Here is a 21,411-nt window from a genome sequence, read left to right on the forward strand (position 1 = left end):
GGAAAAGGGAAAGGAATTCCCAGGTGCACTGATTCTGGAACGTTTGTAGGGGAAGATCTCCATGAAAACAGATTGCCCAGTCTCGCTAGTTCATGGACAAGAGAAGTCTGGAAGATGTATCTATTTCCTGTGGATTGAAGAAAAGAATAAGAAGGAAAACGTCTTGTTGTTTCTTTTGATTTATGGTGATTGCTAACAAATATGGAGGTTTGTGGTCTAGGGCACTGCATCGCAGCGCTAGCTGAGCCACCAGAGACTCTGGGTTCGTGGCCAGGCACTGTCGCAGCCGGCCGCGACCGGGAGGTCCGTGGGGTGACACACAATTGGATACCACGAAATTGGGGAGAAAAGGGGGTAAAATGTATTTTTTTTTTTTTTAAATGGAGGTTTGTTGGCGTTGTTTGGGGAAAATGTTTCCATAAACATAGCTTTATTTATTAATTTATCTGTCATCAGTTTTCAATCCAGAATTTAATCTTCCTGTAAGATCGTTGTATGGTTGTGAAGGAAGGGGTCATGGACGAGAGCCTTGATCATGTGTCATGTGTAGTAAACTGATCTGATTTCTTAACCCAGATCAAAATAATGATGATATAAAATCGTCAAATGACCGTCTTCCAAAAAACATATGGCTCCCAATATGAGCCCGCGGGCCTACATCAAAGGGTCTGATGCTGTAAGTAATGTCTAGAAGTAATGTCAAAGTAGTAAGCTCAAGTAATCCATAGTAAATATACACATTACTCATGAGTCACTAACCTTATGTGCTTGTTGACACTGTGACATGCTGTAGCTATAGGCATGATGCATAGAGATCAATCCCTTTAGAGCTCAACCCCTGTCAACCTACTCAACAGTCTGTCAGATGTACACATTACAGCATGAAGTCTATAATTATCTATGACTTTATCTGATTATCTGTGTCTGTCCCGCTCTCTTTTTCTCCTGCAGGTTCTTGCACAACAACAGAATTACCCATCTCGTGCTGGGGACCTTCTCCCATCTCCAGTCCATGAAGAGACTGTAAGTTCACTGACAAGGTGCATGCACAGGGCAGCTAGTGTGTTGTCTGAGAATGCTTATCCACCAACATTTGACTTCCATTACACAGAGGTGTCAGGGGGGAGAATACGAGCCATGTTTCGACAGTACACCTCTCTGTCTAGACCCCTCAAATTCAAATCTGGACCACGAAGCCAATTCCATTGTTTTTTTTTCTTCCCCTCTAATCATGGACTGATTTAAACCCATGACACCGGTTGGGTGCAATGAATTATCAAGCAGAACAGAAAAAAGCGGTACTTTGGACCTCCCAAGGTAAGATTTGAACATCCTTGGCTTTGGCTGTGAGAGAGCGGACATTAGGATCAGCGGACAGGCAGTTCATTAGAATCAGTGGACAGGCAGTACATTAGGATCAGCGGACAGGCAGTACATTAGAATCAGTGGACAGGCAGTACATTAGGATCAGTGGACAGGCAGTACATTAGGATCAGCGGACAGGCAGTACATTAAGATCAGTGGACAAGCAGTACATTAGGATCAGCGGACAGGCAGTACATTAGGATCAGTGGACAGGCAGTACATTAGGATCAGTGGACAGGCAGTACATTAGGATCAGCGGACAGGCAGTACATTAGGATCAGTGGACAGGCAGTACATTAGGATCAGCGGACAGGCAGTACATTAGGATCAGCGGAGAGGCAGTACATTAGGATCAGTGGACAGGCAGTACATTAGGATCAGTGGACAGGCAGTACATTAGGATCAGCGGACAGGCAGTACATTAGGATCAGTGGACAGGCAGTACATTAGGATCAGCGAACAGGCAGTACATTAGGATCAGTGGACAGGCAGTACATTACGATCAGTGGACAGGCAGTACATTAGGATCAGCGGACAGGCAGTACATTAGGATCAGTGGACAGGCAGTACATTAGGATCAGTGGACAGGCAGTTCATTAGGATCAGTGGACAGGCAGTACATTAGGATCAGCGGACAGGCAGTACATTAAGATCAGTGGACAGGCAGTACATTAGGATCAGTGGACAGGCAGTACATTAGGATCAGTGGACAGGCAGTACATTACGATCAGTGGACGGGCAGTACATTACGATCAGCGGACAGGCAGTACATTAGGATCAGAGTTTTACCTTCCCCTATTACGTTCTTCCCCTTTTCAACATCTTACTCTGAAAAATACTTCCAAGATGTGTTGAACCCAGAACCAGTATGCTGTGGTTGAGAGGTACAGTAGACAGATAAGACAACTGGCAACGTGGGAGGAATGGGATTCAAAAACAATATTTCCCTCTGCTTATTACAGCACTCACATTTGGATGATGTTCAGAGTGGGATCAGATTAAATGAGGATATTACTGTCTCCTGGAATGTACAAATCTCCCTGAAACCTGAAGAGACCAGTAGAAGAAAGGATAAATAGAAAATGAAGTGCCAGCCAATCTGTCCTCTGGAGCAGACAGACAGTTTCCCACAGCAGGAGAAGAGTTCTCCCAAAAAGGCCATGCTGAGTCAGTGTTTGGACTGAGCTGGGCGTAGCTGTGTGGCATAGCTGTGTGGCATAGCTGTGTTTGTGCGTGGGTGCGTGTTTTGCCAGTCTCAGTCCACACTGATGGGCTGCCAGAAAGGATTTACTCTACCTTCCATACAGACACAGCCCACTACTGACTCCAGACAGACTCAGCCTTCTACTGACTCCAGACAGACTCAGCCTTCTACTGACTCCAGACAGACTCAGCCCACGACTGACTCCAGACAGACTCAGACTCCAGACAGACTCAGCCCACTACCTCCCAGACAGACTCATCCCAGAAAGGATTTACTCTACCTTCCAGACAGACTCAGCCCACTACTGACTCCAGACAGACTCAGACTCCAGACAGACTCAGCCCACTACTGACTCCAGACAGACTCAGACTCCAGACAGACTCAGCCCACTACTGACTCCAGACAGACTCAGACTCCAGACAGACTCAGCCCACTACTGACTCCAGACAGACTCAGACTCCAGACAGACTCAGCCTTCTACTGACTCCAGACAGACTCAGCCTTCTACTCACTCCAGACAGACTCAGACTCCAGACAGACTCAGCCCACTACTGACTCCAGACAGACTCAGACTCCAGACAGACTCAGCCCAGTATTGACTCCAGACAGACTCAGTCCACTACTGACTCCAGACTGATTCAGCCCAGTACTGACTCCAGACAGACTCAGCCCACTACTGACTCCAGACTGATTCAGCCCAGTACTGACTCCAGACAGACTCAGCCCACTACTGACTCCAGACAGACTCAGCCTTCTACTGACTCCAGACAGACTCAGCCCACTACTGACTCCCGACAGACTCAGACTACAGATAGACTCCAGACTGATTCAGCCCAGTATTGACTCCAGACAGACTCAGTCCACTACTGACTCCAGACTGATTCAGCCCAGTACTGACTCCAGACAGACTCAGCCCACTACTGACTCCAGACTGATTCAGCCCAGTACTGACTCCAGACAGACTCAGCCCACTACTGACTCCAGACAGACTCAGACTACAGATAGACTCCAGACTGATTCAGCCCAGTATTGACTCCAGACAGACTCAGTCCACTACTGACTCCAGACTGATTCAGCCCAGTACTGACTCCAGACAGACTCAGCCCACTACTGACTCCAGACTGATTCAGCCCAGTATTGACTCCAGACAGACTCAGTCCACTACTGACTCCAGACTGATTCAGCCCAGTACTGACTCCAGACAGACTCAGCCCATTACTGACACCAGTCAAAATGTTTACCCATATTATTTAACCATGCAACTATAATAAAACAGGACTGCTAGTAGTGTGATCTGTATTGTATGATGTACAGTTAGAAGTCCTGTATTGGTGTTTGATATTACATTGTTGTCTACTGTACAGTACAGAATATACTGTATTTATGAGAGGTTGAGTTATTCTGAGGATGAGTATAATGTATACAATCTCACAGCTTTGTGCAGGTGCAGGATATACAGACATCGGCAACTGACAAACAGGTCATTAAAAACAGCTAAAACGCTATATTTAGAGCTCTATTATAAACAGGCATGAGATGGTCTGTAATACTGTAATCTATCCCACCCCCCTCTCTCTCTGTCACTCTCTCTCTCTCTTCCCCTCACTCTCACTCTCTCTCTGTCGCTCTCTCTCTCTCTTCCCATCACTCTCACTTTCTCTCTGTCGCTCTCTCTCTCACGTTCTCTCTCTCTGTCACTCTCTCTCTGTCACTCTCTCTCTCTCTCTTCCCCTCACTCTCTCTCTCTGTCGCTCTCTCTCTGACGTTCTCTCTCTCTTCCCCACACTCCCACCGCTCTCTCTCTCTGTCGCTCTCTCTCTCTCATGTTATCTCTCTCTTCCCCTCACTCTCACTCTCTCTCTCTTCCCCTCACTCTCACTCTCTCTCTGTCGCTCTCTCTCTCTCTCTCACTTTCTCTCTCTCTCTCTCTCACTTTCTCTCTCTCTTCCCCTCACTCTCACTCTCTCTCTCTTTCCCTCACTCTCACTCTCTGTCTCTCTCTCTCACGTTCTCTCTCTCTTCCCCTCACTCTCACTCTCTCTCTCTTCCCCTCACTCTCACTCTCTCTCTCTTCCCCTCACTCTCACTCTCTCTCTCACTTTCTCTCTCTCTTCCCCTCACTCTCACTCTCTCTCTCTTCCCCTCACTCTCACTCTCTCTCTTCCCCTCACTCTCACTCTCTCTCTCACTTTCTCTCTCTCTTCCCCTCACTCTCACTCTCACTCTCTCTCTCTCTGTCGCTCGCTCTCTCACTTTCTCTCTCTCTTCCCCTCACTCCCACCGCTCTCTCTCTCTGTCGCTCTCTCTCTCTTCCCCTCACTCTCACTCTCTCTCTCTCTATCGCTCTCTCTCACGTTCTCTCTCTCTTCCCCTCACTCCCACCGCTCTCTCTCTCTCTGTCGCTCTCTCTCTCTCACGTTCTCTCTCTCTTCCCCTCACTCCCACCCCCCCTCTCTCTGTCACTCTCTCTCTCTCTTCCCCTCACTCTCACTCTCTCTCTGTCACTCTCTCTCTCTCTTCACCTCACTCTCACTCTCTCGCTCTGTCGCTCTCTCTCTCACATTCTCTCTCTCTTCCCCTCACTCCCACCCCCCTCTCTCTCTGTCACTCTCTCTCTCTCTTCCCCTCACTCTCACTCTCTCTCTCTGTCGCTCTCTCTCTCACGTTCTCTCTCTCTTCCCCTCACTCCCACCGCTCTCTCTCTCTCTCTGTCGCTCTCTCTCTCTCACGTTCTATCTCTCTTCCCCTCACTCTCACTCTCTCTCTCTCTGTCGCTCTCTCTCTCACGTTCTCTCTCTTCCCCTCACTCCCACCCCGCTCTCTCTCTGTCGCTCTCTCTCTCTCTCTCTCTCACATTCTCTCTCTCTTCCCCTCACTCTTTCTTTCTCACAAACGTTCTTTCTTTCTTTCTCTCTCTCTCTCTCTCTCTCTCTCTCTCTCTCTCTCTCTCTCTCTCTCTCTCTCATGCTCTCTCTCTCATGCTCTCGCTCGCTCACTCTCTCTATTTCTCTCTCCCTCTCGCTTCCTCTCACGGTCTCTCTATTTCTCTCTCATCCTCACTCTCGCTCTCGCTCTGTGTGCAGGCGTCTGGACTCTAACACTCTGAACTGTGACTGTGAGCTGCTGTGGCTGGCGGACATGTTGAAGCAGTATGCTGAGTCAGGCAACGCCCAGGCTGCTGCCACCTGTGACTACCCCAGACGGCTGCAGGGACGATCTGTGGCCACACTCACCGCTGAGGAGCTCAACTGTGGTGAGGACACACACACACAGGCACATGTGCTTACACACACACATTACGCACACAACACACATGCACACACACACTCATGCTCACTTAGTAGGTTGCCATTTATTGTCATGAATCTTGTTTTGGAGGCAGCTCTGCAGATTGGTTACCAGCTGCCACAGCCACAAAGTCACATCAATCTGATTTTAACCTTAACCTTAACCCTAACCTTAACTCTGCTGCTAACCCTAATGCCTGAATGCCTTTTGACTTTGCAGCGGACCTACTGTATCTATCAGAAATCGCAGAGTTCTGCCTCTAGAGTCAGATTCATAACAATAAACGTCAACCTATTTTAACTGTGGCAAAAACAGTGGCTCACACTCCGAGGTCCGTGTAAACACACCGATCCCTTCTTTCACATACCATCCACTTCACTGAAACCCCAACTCACTAGCCACATAAAGCCTTACCTGTCCCTTTAGCTGTTGACAGGGGATTTCTCCATGTGGGTCCCTGCTGTCTGTCTGTCTGTCTGTCTGTCTGTCTGTCTGTCTGTCTGTGTCCTGTCTGCATTGTCTCTACTGGGGATGGTCTGTGTTCTCCAGCCAGCTGTTGTTTCACCACGGCCCCAGCAGATGAGGTCCTGGGCTGGGTAGCATGCCACTGCTCTGCCACTGCTCTGAGCACCAGAACCCAGCAGCCTGCCTCCTGGATCCCACTGCTGGCTTTCTTCTGAAGCTAAGCAGTGTTGGTACTGGTCAGTTCTTGGATGGGGAACCAGATGCTGCTGTAAGTGGTGTTGTAGGGCCAGTAGGGGGCACTCTTTCCGCTGTTTTTACACAATCTCACAGGGCAGTGATTGAGGACATTGCCCTGGGTAGGGTGCTGTCTATTGGATGGTATGATAAACAGGTGTGCTGACTCTCTGTGGTCACTCAAGATCCCATGGCACTTATTGTAAGAGTATGGGTGTTAACCCTAGTGTCCTGGCTAAAATCCCAATCTGACCTTCATACCATCAGGGCCACCTAATCATCCCCAGCTTACAATTGGCTCCTTCATCCCCATCCTCTCCCCTGTAACTATTCCACAGGCTGTTGCTGTAAATGGGAATGTGTTTTCAGACAACTTACCTGGAAAAATAAGGGTAAATAATAGTTGATGATGTTACTTTAGGTAATATGGTGACAATGATCTAGGCTGTTTTTTTTGCATGGTCACAGATAGCTAATGTGTTGTGTATTGAAATCTACAAGCGAAAGGAAAAGGTGAGCAGAGGAGAGCTCATAGATGTGAGAAGGAATATAACAAGCTGTTTATACACTACTGTTCAAAAGTTTGTGGTCACTTAGAAATGTCCTTGTTTTTGAAAGAAAAGTACATCTTTTGTCCATTAAAATAACATCAAATTGAGCAGAAATACAGTGTAGACATTGTTAATTTTGTAAATGATTATTGTAGAATAGTTGAGTATCTGGAGCATCAGCATTTGTGGGTTTGAATACAGGCTCAGAAACAAAGACCTATGAAACTCGTCAGTCTATTCTTGTTCTGAGGAATCAAGGCTATTCTATGTGAGAAATTGCCAAGAAACTGACGATCTCGTACAACGCTGTGTACTACTCCCTTCACAAAACAGTGCAAACTGGCGCTAACCAGAATAGAAAGAGGAGTGGGAGGCCCTGGTGCACAACTGAGCAAGAGGACAAGTACATTAGTGTCTAGTTTGAGAAACAGATGTCTCACAAGTCCTCAACTGGCAGCTTCATTAAATAGTACCCGCAAAACACAAGTCTCAACATCAACAGTGAAGAGGCGACTCCGGGATGCTGGCCTTCTAGGCAGAGTTACAAAGAAAAGGCCTTATGGCGCCGGAGCAGAAGGCAGACATTGTACTTGCCCCCAACCGATTGTGTTGTTTTGTTTGTTTATCTGCATTGTTTAAAACTTGTTTATTTAGTATTTTTGTAACTAATCTTGCCGCTACCGTCTCTTATGACCGAAAATAACTTCTAAACATAGAGACTGCGATTACTCACCACGGACTAGCAGCATCCTTTTTCGCCTGTCATGACTCTGACAAGCCCAAGGCAGAGGATATACGGCTCCCTCGGGAACAGGCCCCATCCCCAGTGATCTGCATGAAAAGGAGGCGGAGAAAGAGAGGCCGGAGGGGGGCTGCCTTCTGAAAGAGTCAGAGGTGATCGAATAAACCCCCACTTCCCTCAATTCTGCTTGCAAACATGCAGTCTTTGGACAATAAAATGGACGAGTTACTGGGAAGATTAAACTACCAACGGAACATTAAAAACTGTATCATCGGGACATTAGAAACGAGACATTAAAAACTGTAACGTCGTTCAGCCACAGAGTCTTGGCTGAAGACGACAATATCAACATACAGCTGGCTGGTTATACGATGTGCCGGCAGGATAGAACAGTGGCGTCTGGTAAGACAAGGGGCGGCGGTCTATGTAATTTTGTAAACAACAGCTGGTGCATGAAATCTAAGGAAGTCTCAAGCTATTGCTCGCCTGAGGTAGAGTATCTCATGATAAGCTGCAGACCACATTACCTACCAAGAGAGTTTTCATCTATATTCTTTGTAGCTGTTTACATACCACCACAGTCAGAGGCTGGCATTAACATTGCATTGAATTAGCTGTATTCCGCCATAAGCGGAATAAGAAAACACTCACCCAGAGGTGGTGCTCCTAGTAGCCGGGGACTTTAATGCATGGAAACTTAAATCAGTTTGACCAAATTTCTATCAGCAACAGGAAAATAATTCTGGACCACCTATACTCCACACACAGATATGAATACAAAGCTCTCCCTCACCCTCCATTTGGCAAATCTGACCATAATTCCATCCTCCTGATGCCTGCTTGCAAGCAAGAATTAAAGTAGGAAGTACCATTGACTAGATCAATAAAAAAGTGGTCAGATGAAGCAGATGCTAAACTACAGGAATGTTTAATAGCACAGACTGGAATATGTTCGGGGATTCCTCCAATGGCATTGAGGAGTACACCACATCTGTCATTGGCTTTATCAATAAGTGCATCGATGACGTCGTCCCCACGGTGACCGTACGAACAAACCCCAACCAGAAGCCATGGACTACAAGCAGAATCTGCACTGAGCTAAAGGGTAGAGCTGCTGTTTTCAAAGAGCGGGTCTCTAACCCGGAAGCTTATAAGAAATCCCGCTATGCCCTCCGACGAACCATCAAACAGGCAAAGCGTCAATACAGGACTAAGATTCGAGTCGTACTACACCGGCTCTGACGCTCTTCGAATGTGGCAGGGCCTGCAAACCATTACAGACTACAAAGGGACGCACAGCCGAGAGCTGCCCAGTGACACGAGACTACCGGACGAGCTAAACTACTTCAATGCTCGCTTCGAGGCAAGCAACACTGAAACATGCATGAGAGCATCAGCTGTACCGGAAGACTGTGTGATCGCGCTCTCTGCAGCCAATATGAGTAAGACCTTTAGACAGGTCAACATTCACAAGGCTGCAGTGCCAGACGGATTACCAGGACGTGTACTGCGAGCATGCGCTGACCAACAAGCAAGTATCTTCACTGACATTTTCAACTTCTCCTTGTCCGAGTCTGTAATAGCAACATGTTTTAAGCAGACCACCATAGTGCCTGTGCCCAAGAACAGTAAGGTAATGATTGTGGTCTACAGGAAAAAGAGGACCGAGCACGCCCCCATTCTCATTGACGGGGCTGCAATGGAGCAGGTTGAGAGCTTCAAGTACCTTGGTGTCCACATCACCAACAAACTATCATGGTCCACACACACAAAGACAGTCATGAAGAGGGAACGACAAAACCTATTACCCCTCAGGAGATTGAAAAGATTTGGCATGGGTCCTCAGATCCTCAAAAGGTTCTACAGCTACACCATCAAGTGCATGACTGGTTGAATCACTGCCTGGTATGACAAGTGCTCAGTCTCTGACTGTAAGGCGCTACAGAGGGGAGTGCGAACGGACCAGTACATCACTGGGGCCAAGCTTTCTGCCATCCAGGACCTCTATACCAGACGGTGTAAGAGGAAGGCCCTAAAAATTGCCAAACACTCCAACTACCTTAGTTATGGACTGTTCTCTCTGCTACCGCTTGGCAAGCGGTACCGGAGAGCCAAGTCTAGGTTCAAGAGGCTTCTAAACAGCTTCTAACCCCAAGCCATAAGACTCCTGAACATCTAGTCAAATGGCTACCCAGACTATTTGTGTACCCCTCCCCCCCCCCCAGACTATTTGTGTACCCCCCTCCCCTCTCCACGCCACTGCCACTCTGTTGTCATCTATGCATAGTCACTTTAATTAACCTATGTACATACTACCTCAACTAACCGGTGCCCTCGCACATTGACTCAGTACTGGCACCCCCCTGTATATATTGTTATTTTTTACTGCTGCTCTTTAATTACTTGTTACTTTTATCTCTTATTCTTATCCGTATTTTTTGAAAACGCACTGTTGGTTAGGGACTCGTAAGTAAGCATTTCACTGCACCTGTTGTATTCATGTGACTAATAACATTTGATTTGATTAGAATGCCAGCATCCCAGAGTTGCCTCTTCACTGTTGAGACTACAATAGTCATTTACAACATTAACAATGTCTACACTGTATTTCTGATCAATTTAATGTTATTTTAATGGACAATAAATGTGCTTTTCTTTAAAAAACAAGGATATTTCTAAGTGACCCCAAACTTTTAAACGGTAGTGTATGTGTCTATGAAAGTGAGCTGTTTGCGTCTGATCAGGGGTGTATTCATTTTGCCGATTCTGTTGAAAAAAAAATTCTTAAACGGAAGAAAACGTAACAAAAAGGGGATAAACATACCTGAATTTGTCCAAGAGAAACTCTTGTTTGCAACTGTTGGACTAATGATTACACCCTAGGGCAGCTAGATGCAGGCAATAATGTAAAGGCGGTTTTGAATGTGTCACTGTCTGTCCATGTGTCACCTGTCTGTCAACTCAAATCTTTCTCCCAACCAGTTTGCACCTACGTTGCAAACTTTCATTCATAGGCTAGGTTGTAGCAACCTCATGATGGGTATAGGGAAAAATGTAGGTTCCTTAACCTATTGATTTTACATTGAACTGGGTGAATGGAATATGAATTACAGTCATCCAATATGCTATAATAGAAATAAGGCCATGCTCATAAAATAAATAATTGTGCTCCCTCATCATAAACGACGTGTGAGGGATGGTGTGAGGGATGGATGGGTGAGGCTGGCAGAATGAAATAATGAACCCCATAAAACCCTCCTCCTCTCCCTCTCTCCCTTCCCTCCTCTCCCTTGCTCTCCTTCTCTGCCCTCCTCTCCCCTCTTCATTCCTCCTCTCCCTTCCCTCCTCTCCCTTTCCTCTCTCCCCTCCCCTCTCTTCCCTCTCTGCTCCTCTCAGCTGTAAACAATGGAACAAGCAGCTGTCAAAACAACAGGGCCTGTGGTTAAGTGCCACCTCCCTGCTGGCCTGGCTACCCACTCTCTTTCCTGTCCCTTCTCTGACCTGGGCCTATGAAGGAGACAGGAGCCAGGGCTGGGTTGCCATGTTTGGAGTTAAGGAAAACGAACAGTGTAATTAGTGTCCAGTGCTGATGTGGTCTTATGTGGTATCGTAGTGGTGGTGAGAAAGACACAATCTGAGGTTACTGCTTCCTATCGGCCTGGTTGGAGCTGCTGGTTGGCCTGCTACGCTGGTTGGCCTGCTACGCTGGTTGGCCTGCTACGCTGGTTGGCCTGCTACGCTGGTTGGCCTGCTACGCTGGTTGGTCTGCTACGCTGGTTGGCCTGCTACGCTGGTTGGTCTGCTATGCTGGTTGGAGCTGCTGGTTGGCCTGCTACGCTGGTTGGCCTGCTACGCTGGTTGGAGCTGCTGGTTGGCCTGCTACGCTGGTTGGCCTGCTACGCTGGTTGGCCTGCTACGCTGGTTGGCCTGCTACGCTGGTTGGTCTGCTATGCTGGTTGGAGCTGCTGGTTGGCCTGCTACGCTGGTTGGTCTGCTACGCTGGTTGGCCTGCTACACTGGTTGGCCTGCTATGCTGGTTGGTGGTGGAGGACCTGGAAGGCCCAGAGCAGACAGATTTATGTCTTGACCTGTCCCATGTGCATGATGTGTTCGTTAGGAGAGAGCGAAGAGATGCTGGACTGGAGGGCTTACTCTATGCTGTCTATTAAATGCGTCTGTCACATGTAGACAAATGGGCGTGTGTGTGCATGCGTGTGTGTGTGTGTGTGTGTGTGTGTGTGTGTGTGTGTGTGTGTGTGTGTGTGTGTGTGTGTGTGTGTGTGTGTGTGTGTGTGTGTGTGTGTGTGTTTGGATGGATGGAGTGAACTATGTATGTGCACCTAAAAATGCCAGTCTGCAAGAGAGGTCAGAATCTCTCAGGAGGCAGTAGGCTGAAGTTCACCACCACCACCACCACCACCACCACGCTCCAGCACTCACAGGGACACTTCCTGCCTTATTCCTGGAGCAGTTGAACTATTTCCTCACAGGGACGCTGCATGCCTTATTCCTGGAGCAGTTGAACTATTTCCTCACAGGGACGCTGCATGCCTTATTCCTGGAGCAGTTGAACTATTTCCTCACAGGGACGCTGCCTGCCTTATTCCTAGAGCAGTTGAACTACTTCCTCACAGGGACGCTGCATGCCTTATTCCTGGAGCAGTTTAACTATTTCCTCACAGTTACACTGCATGCCTTATTCCTAGAGCAGTTGAACTATTTCCTCACAGTTACACTGCCTGCCTTATTCCTGGAGCAGTTGAACTATTTCCTCACAGGGACGCTGCATGCCTTATTCCTAGAGCAGTTGAACTATTTCCTCACAGGGACGCTGCATGCCTTATTCCTGGAGCAGTTGAACTATTTCCTCACAGGGACGCTGCCTGCCTTATTCCTAGAGCAGTTGAACTATTTCCTCACAGGGACGCTGCATGCCTTATTCCTGGAGCAGTTGAACTATTTCCTCACAGGGACACTGCATGCCTTATTCCTGGAGCAGTTGAACTATTTCCTCACAGGGACGCTGCCTGCCTTATTCCTAGAGCAGTTGAACTATTTCCTCACAGGGACGCTGCATGCCTTATTCCTAGAGCAGTTGAACTATTTCCTCACAGGGACGCTGCATGCCTTATTCCTGGAGCAGTTGAACTATTTCCTCACAGGGACGCTGCCTGCCTTATTCCTGGAGCAGTTGAACTATTTCCTCACAGGGATGCTGCATGCCTTATTCCTAGAGCAGTTGAACTATTTCCTCACAGGGACGCTGCCTGCCTTATTCCTAGAACAGTTGAACTATTTCCTCACAGGGACGCTGCATGCCTTATTCCTGGAGCAGTTGAACTATTTCCTCACAGGGACGCTGCATGCCTTATTCCTGGAGCAGTTGAACTATTTCCTCACAGGGACGCTGCCTGCCTTATTCCTAGAGCAGTTGAACTATTTCCTCACAGGGACGCTGCATGCCTTATTCCTGGAGCAGTTGAACTATTTCCTCACAGGGACGCTGCATGCCTTATTCCTGGAGCAGTTGAACTATTTCCTCACAGGGACGCTGCATGCCTTATTCCTAGAGCAGTTGAACTATTTCCTCACAGGGACACTGCATGCCTTATTCCTGGAGCAGTTGAACTATTTCCTCACAGGGACGCTGCCTGCCTTATTCCTAGAGCAGTTGAACTATTTCCTCACAGGGACGCTGCATGCCTTATTCCTAGAGCAGTTGAACTATTTCCTCACAGGGACGCTGAATGCCTTATTCCTGGAGCAGTTTAACTATTTCCTCACAGGGACGCTGCCTGCCTTATTCCTGGAGCAGTTGAACTATTTCCTCACAGGGATACTGCATGCCTTATTCCTAGAGCAGTTGAACTATTTCCTCACAGGGACGCTGCCTGCCTTATTCCTAGAGCAGTTGAACTATTTCCTCACAGGGACGCTGCATGCCTTATTCCTGGAGCAGTTGAACTATTTCCTCACAGGGACGCTGCATGCCTTATTCCTTGAGCAGTTGAACTATTTCCTCACAGGGACGCTGCCTGCCTTATTCCTAGAGCAGTTGAACTATTTCCTCACAGGGACGCTGCATGCCTTATTCCTGGAGCAGTTGAACTATTTCCTCACAGGGACGCTGCATGCCTTATTCCTGGAGCAGTTGAACTATTTCCTCACAGGGACGCTGCATGCCTTATTCCTAGAGCAGTTGAACTATTTCCTCACAGGGACGCTGCATGCCTTATTCCTGGAGCAGTTGAACTATTTCCTCACAGGGACGCTGCCTGCCTTATTCCTGGAGCAGTTGAACTATTTCCTCACAGGGATGCTGCATGCCTTATTCCTAGAGCAGTTGAACTATTTCCTCACAGGGACACTGCCTGCCTTATTCCTGGAGCAGTTGAACTATTTCCTCACAGGGACGCTGCATGCCTTATTCCTGGAGCAGTTGAACTATTTCCTCACAGTTACACTGCATGCCTTATTCCTAGAGCAGTTGAACTATTTCCTCACAGTTACACTGCATGCCTTATTCCTAAAGCAGTTGAACTATTTCCTCACAGTTACACTGCATGCCTTATTCCTGGAGCAGTTGAACTATTTCCTCACAGTTACACTGCATGCCTTATTCCTGGAGCAGTTGAACTATTTCCTCACAGTTACACTGCATGCCTTATTCCTAAAGCAGTTGAACTATTTCCTCACAGTTACACTGCATGCCTTATTCCTGGAGCAGTTGAACTATTTCCTCACAGTTACACTGCATGCCTTATTCCTAGAGCAGTTGAACTATTTCCTCACAGTTACACTGCATGCCTTATTCCTAGAGCAGTTGAACTATTTCCTCACAGTTACACTGCATGCCTTATTCCTGGAGCAGTTGAACTATTTCCTCACAGTTACACTGCATGCCTTATTCCTAGAGCAGTTGAACTATTTCCTCACAGTTACACTGCATGCCTTATTCCTAGAGCAGTTGAACTATTTCCTCACAGTTACACTGCCTGCCTTATTCCTGGAGCAGTTGAACTATTTCCTCACAGGGACGCTGCATGCCTTATTCCTAGAGCAGTTGAACTATTTCCTCACAGTTACACTGCATGCCTTATTCCTGGAGCAGTTGAACTATTTCCTCACAGGGACGCTGCATGCCTTATTCCTGGAGCAGTTGAACTATTTCCTCACAGGAGTAACACCCTTGTTTCCATCCCTGTTCCTAATCAGAGAGGCCCTTCACCAGGCCTGGTTGTTCTTTAGTATGATTCAACGCAGAGTGCCTGGATACAACCCTTAGCCGTGGTATATTGGCCATATACCACAAACCTCAGAGGTGCCTTATTGCTATTATAAACTGGTTACTAATGTAATTAGAACAGTAAAACATATTTTTTTGTTACAGTCTGAAATACCATGGCTTCCAGCCAATCAGCATTCAAGGTTCAAACCAGGTATGACAAAACATGTATTTTTACTGCTCTAATTACATTGCTAACCAGTTTATAATAGCAATAAGGCACCTCTGGGGTTTGTGGTATATGGCCAATATATCACGGCAAAGGGCCGTGTCCAGGCACTCTGTGTTGCGTCGTGCTTAACAACAGTCCTTGGTCGTGGTATATTGGCTATATACTGTACCACACCTCCTCAATGCCTTATTGCTTAAATAATATATGCCATTTAGCAGACGCTTTTATCCAAAGCAACTTTCAGTCATGCGTGGATACATTCCACGTATGGGTGGTCCCCGGAAATGAACTCACTACTCTGGCGCTATGCTCTACCAACTGAGCTACAAAGGACCCTTCACCAAGCCCCCTCACCAGGCCCCCTCACCACACCCCCTCACCAGGCTCCCTCACCAAACCCCCTCACCAGGCCCCCTCAACAAGCCCCCTCACCAGGCTCCCACACCAGGCCCCCTCAACAGGCCCCCCTCTTCAGGCCCCCACACCAAATTTCCGCACCATGCTTCTCTACAGACCATTACACTGGCCTAGTTATATCAGTGTCCTCTCTACAGACCATTACACTGGCTTAGTTATATCAGTGTCCTCTCTACAGACCATTACACTGGCTTAGTTATATCTGTGTCCTCTCTACAGACCATTACACTGGCTTAGTTATATCAGGGTCTTCTCTACAGACCATTACTCTGGCCTTAGTTATATCAGTGTCTTCTCTACAGACCATTACTCTGGCCTTAGTTATATCAGTGTCTTCTCTACAGACCATTACTCTGGCCTTAGTTATTTCAGTGTCTTCTCTACAGACTATTACTCTGGCCTTAGTTACAGTATATCAGTGTCCTCTCTACAGACCATTACACTGGCTTAGTTATATCTGTGTCCTCTCTACAGACCATTACACTGGCTTAGTTATATCAGAGTGTCTTCTCTACAGACCATTACTCTGGCCTAGTTATATCAGTGTCTTCTCTACAGACCATTACTCTGGCCTAGTTATATCAGTGTCTTCTCTACATACCATTGCTCTGGCCTAGTTATATCAGTGTCCTCTCTATAGACCATTACTCTGGCCTAGTTTCTCAGAGTGTCCTCTCTACAGACCATTACTCTGGCCCTAGTTACATCAGAGTGTCCTCTCTACAGACCATTACTCTGGCCTAGTTATATCAGTGTCCTCTCTACAGACCATTACACTGGCTTAGTTATATCTGTGTCCTCTCTACAGACCATTACACTGGCTTAGTTATATCAGTGTCTTCTCTACAGACCATTACTCTGGCCTTAGTTATATCAGTGTCTTCTCTACAGACCATTACTCTGGCCTTAGTTATATCAGTGTCTTCTCTACAGACCATTACTCTGGCCTTAGTTATTTCAGTGTCTTCTCTACAGACCATTACTCTGGCCTTAGTTACAGTATATCAGTGTCCTCTCTACAGACCATTACACTGGCTTAGTTATATCTGTGTCCTCTCTACAGACCATTACACTGGCTTAGTTATATCAGAGTGTCTTCTCTACAGACCTTTACTCTGGCCTAGTTATATCAGTGTCTTCTCTACAGACCATTACTCTGGCCTAGTTATATCAGTGTCTTCTCTACAGACCATTGCTCTGGCCTAGTTATATCAGTGTCCTCTCTATAGACCATTACTCTGGCCTAGTTTCTCAGAGTGTCCTCTCTATAGACCATTACTCTGGCCCTAGTTACATCAGAGTGTCCTCTCTACAGACCATTACTCTGGCCTAGTTATATCAGTGTCCTCTCTACAGACCATTAATCTGGCCCTAGTTATATCAGTGTCTTCTCTACAGACCATTACTCTGGCCCTAGTTATATCAGTGTCTTCTCTACAGACCATTACTCTGGCCTTAGTTATATCAGTGTCTTCTCTACAGACCATTACTCTGGCCTTAGTTATTTCAGTGTCTTCTCTACAGACCATTACTCTGGCCTTAGTTACAGTAGATCAGTGTCTTCTCTACAGACCATTACTCTGGCCTAGTTACGTCAGAGTGTCCTCTCTACAGACCATTGCTCTGGCCTAGTTATATCAGAGTGTCTTCTCTACAGACCATTACTCTGGCCTAGTTATATCAGTGTCTTCTCTACAGACCATTACTCTGGCCTAGTTATATCAGTGTCTTCTCTACAGACCATTGCTCTGGCCTAGTTATATCAGTGTCCTCTCTATAGACCATTACTCTGGCCTAGTTTCTCAGAGTGTCCTCTCTACAGACCATTACTCTGGCCCTAGTTACATCAGAGTGACCTCTTTACAGACCATTACTCTGGCCTAGTTATATCAGTGTCCTCTCTACAGACCATTAATCTGGCCCTAGTTATATCAGTGTCTTTTCTACAGACCAATACTCTGTCCCTAGTTATATCAGTGTCCTCTCTGCAGACCATTACTCTGGCCTAGTTATATCAGTGTCTTCTCTACAGACCATTACTCTGGCCTAGTTATATCAGTGTCTTCTCTACAGACCATTGCTCTGGCCTAGTTATATCAGTGTCCTCTCTATAGACCATTACTCTGGCCTAGTTTCTCAGAGTGTCCTCTCTACAGATCATTACTCTGGCCCTAGTTACATCAGAGTGTCCTCTTTACAGACCATTACTCTGGCCTAGTTATATCAGTGTCCTCTCTACAGACCATTAATCTGGCCCTAGTTATATCAGTGTCTTTTCTACAGACCAATACTCTGGCCCTAGTTATATCAGTGTCCTCTCTGCAGACCATTACTCTGGCCTAGTTATATCAGTGTCTTCTCTACAGACCATTACTCTGGCCTAGTTATATCAGAGTGTCCTCTCTACAGACCTTTACTCTGGCCCTAGTTATATCAGAGTGTCCTCTCTACAGACCATTACTCTGGCCCTAGTTATATCAGTGTCCTCTCTACAGACCATTACTCTGGCCCTAGTTATATCAGTGTCTTCTCTACAGACCATTACTCTGGCCTTAGTTATATCAGTGTCTTCTCTACAGACCATTACTCTGGCCTAGTTATATCAGAGTGTCCTCTCTACAGACCATTACTCTGGCCTTAGTTATATCAGTGTCTTCTCTACAGACCATTACTCTGGCCTAGTTATATCAGAGTGTCCTCTCTACAGACCATTACTCTGGCCTTAGTTATATCAGTGTCTTCTCTACAGACCATTACTATGGCCTAGTTATATCAGACTAACAGAGACATGACTCTTGTCCTGAAACGAAATGTTTCTGTATTTATGTGGCTGGTTGCTTTATTGTGTTCTCTTAAACCTGTCTGTATCCCATCCTCCTCTCTCTCTCCTGTGCAGAGTTGCCCAGGATCACGTCAGAGCCCCAGGATGTTGACGTGACGTCAGGGAACACGGTGTACTTCACCTGCAGGGCTGAGGGAAACCCCAAACCACAGATCATCTGGCTTATGAACAAGTAAAGCCCACTCTCCAATGGTGACATCAACATTGAAACAATGTGTCCTAACTACTTTTTCCTACAGTTAACATTTAGCCATTGAGTCAATTAGCAGACGCTCTAATCCAGAGAGATTTAAAGGAGCAAGTATGGTTAAGTGCCTTGCTCAAGGGTACATCGACAGATTTTTCAACTAGTCCGCTCAGGGATTCGAACCAGCAACCGTTTGGTTACTGTTCCAACACTCTTAACTGTTAGGCTACCTGCTGCCACATATAAACATACTGTGAATGTGATTATGTAATGCTATTTATGTATGTGTATTTTTCCACAGTAATGCCCTGAACATGCATGATGACTCTCGTCTGAACCTGCTGGAGGACGGTACTCTGATGATCCAGGACACGCGGGAGACGGACCAGGGAGTGTACCAGTGCATGGCCAAGAACGTAGCTGGAGAAGTCAAGACCTCTCAGGTCACACTCAGATACTTCGGAGCCCCCTGTGAGTGGTCCCTCATATTATGTAATACATGTTTGAAAAATGATGATATGATTCTGTGTAGGGCCAGATTATATGGTTCTGTGTAGGACCAGATGATATGGTTCTGTGTAGGGCCAGATTATACCATTATGTGTAGGGACAGATGATATGATTCTGTTTAGGGGCAGATAATATGAATCTGTGTAGGGACAGATTATATGGTTCTGTGTAGGGCCAGATGATATGGTTCTGTGTAGGGCCAGATGATATGGTTCTGTGTAGGGCCAGATTATACCATTATGTGTAGGGACAGATGATATGATTATGTTTAGGGGCAGATAATATGAATCTGTGTAGGGCCAGATTATATGGTTATGTGTAGTGCCAGATGATATGGTTCTGTGTAGGGCCAGATGATATGGTTCTGTTTCAGGGACAGATTATATGGTTCTGTTTCAGGGACAGATTATATGGTTCTGTGTAGGGGCAGATGATATGATTCTGTGTAGGGCCAGATGATATGGTTCTGTTTCAGGGACAGATTATATGGTTATGTGTAGTGCCAGATGATATGGTTCTGTGTAGGGCCAGATGATATGGTTCTGTTTCAGGGACAGATTATATGGTTCTGTTTCAGGGACAGATTATATGGTTCTGTGTAGGGGCAGATGATATGATTCTGTGTAGAGACAGATTCTATGATTATGTGTAGGGCCAGATGATATGGTTCTGTGTAGGGCCAGATGATATGGTTCTGTTTCAGGGACAGATTATATGGTTCTGTTTCAGGGACAGATTATATGGTTCTGTGTAGGGGCAGATGATATGATTCTGTGTAGAGACAGATTCTATGATTATGTGTAGGGCCAGATGATATGGTTCTGTGTAGGGCCAGATGATATGGTTCTGTTTCAGGGACAGATGATATGGTTCTGTGTAGGGCCAGATGATATGGTTCTGTTTCAGGGACAGATGATATGGTTCTGTGTAGGGCCAGATGATATGGTTCTGTTTCAGGGACAGATGATATGGTTCTGTTTCAGGGACAGATTATATGGTTCTGTTTCAGGGACAGATTATATGGTTCTGTGTAGGGCCAGATGATATGGTTCTGTGTAGAGACAGATTCTATGATTATGTGTAGGGCCAGATGATATGGTTCTGTGTATGGCCAGATGATATGGCTCTGTGTCGGGCGAGATGATATGGTTCTGTGTAGGGCCAGATGATATGACTATGTGTGGGGCCAGATGATATGGTTCTGTGTAGGGCCAGACGATATGGTTCTGTGTAGGGCCAGATTATACAAATCTGTGTAGGGCCAGATTATACGAGTCTGTGTAGGGCCAGATGATATGGTTCTGTTTAGGGCCAGATGATATGAATCTGTGTAGGGCCAGATGATATGAATCTGTGTAGTGCCAGGTGATATGATTCTGTGTAGGACCAGATTATATGGTTCTGTGTAGGGCCAGATGATATGGTTCTGTGTAGGGCCAGATGATATGGTTCTGTGTAGGGCCAGATTATACGATTCTGTGTAGGGCCAGATGATATGGTTCTGTTTAGTGCCAGATAATATGAATCTGTGTAGGGCTAGATGATATGATTCTGTGTAGGGCCAGATGATATGATTCTGTGTAGGGCCAGATGATATGGTTCTGTGTGTAGATCCAGATAATAGGATTCTGTGTAGGGCCAGATGATATGGTTCTGTGTAGGACCCAATATTTATCCTGCTCAGATCAAGTGGGCAGGTACAACTCAAGGCCTTATGCGGTAAAGAATAGGCTTTTTTAGTTTCACCCATGTTATCACTTAAATACTTTGTCTCAATCTTCTTCTGTCTCTCCTTCTCTATCTCATCCCCTACCTTCCTCCCCCAGCGCGGCCCAGTTTTGTGATCCAGCCCCAGAATACAGAGGTGTTGGTGGGGGAGAGTATCACCCTGGAGTGTAGCGCTACAGGCCAGCCCCAGCCCCGGGTCTCCTGGACCAAGGGGGACCGCACTCCCCTGCCTACCGATGCCCGTATCAACACCACCCCGTCTGGGGGGCTGTTCATCCAGCATGTGGTGCAGGCAGACGAGGGGCAGTACACCTGCTTCGCCTCCAACAACCTGGACACCATCCACGCTACCGCTCACATCATTGTACAGGGTGAATAGCACTGTAGAGTCAGTATTTAGAGAGAGGCAGTGGCAAACATA

At 46.7% G+C, this 21,411-nt stretch overlaps 1 protein-coding gene across 1 annotated transcript in view; it reads left to right on the forward strand.

The window, feature by feature from the left end:
• The window catches only part of LOC110498067 (peroxidasin), a 96,806-nt gene that overhangs the window by 37,139 nt on the left and 38,256 nt on the right, over nt 1-21,411 (forward strand). The window contains exons 6-10 of the mRNA XM_036955011.1: nt 952-1,023; nt 5,653-5,822; nt 18,620-18,737; nt 19,054-19,223; nt 21,089-21,361. Of these exons, the coding sequence (XP_036810906.1) occupies nt 952-1,023; nt 5,653-5,822; nt 18,620-18,737; nt 19,054-19,223; nt 21,089-21,361 (803 nt within the window). The remainder of the gene's footprint in view (nt 1-951; nt 1,024-5,652; nt 5,823-18,619; nt 18,738-19,053; nt 19,224-21,088; nt 21,362-21,411) is intronic.

Source organism: Oncorhynchus mykiss, chromosome 19, assembly GCF_013265735.2.
Source record: "Oncorhynchus mykiss isolate Arlee chromosome 19, USDA_OmykA_1.1, whole genome shotgun sequence".
Taxonomy (NCBI): Eukaryota; Metazoa; Chordata; class Actinopteri; order Salmoniformes; family Salmonidae; genus Oncorhynchus; species Oncorhynchus mykiss.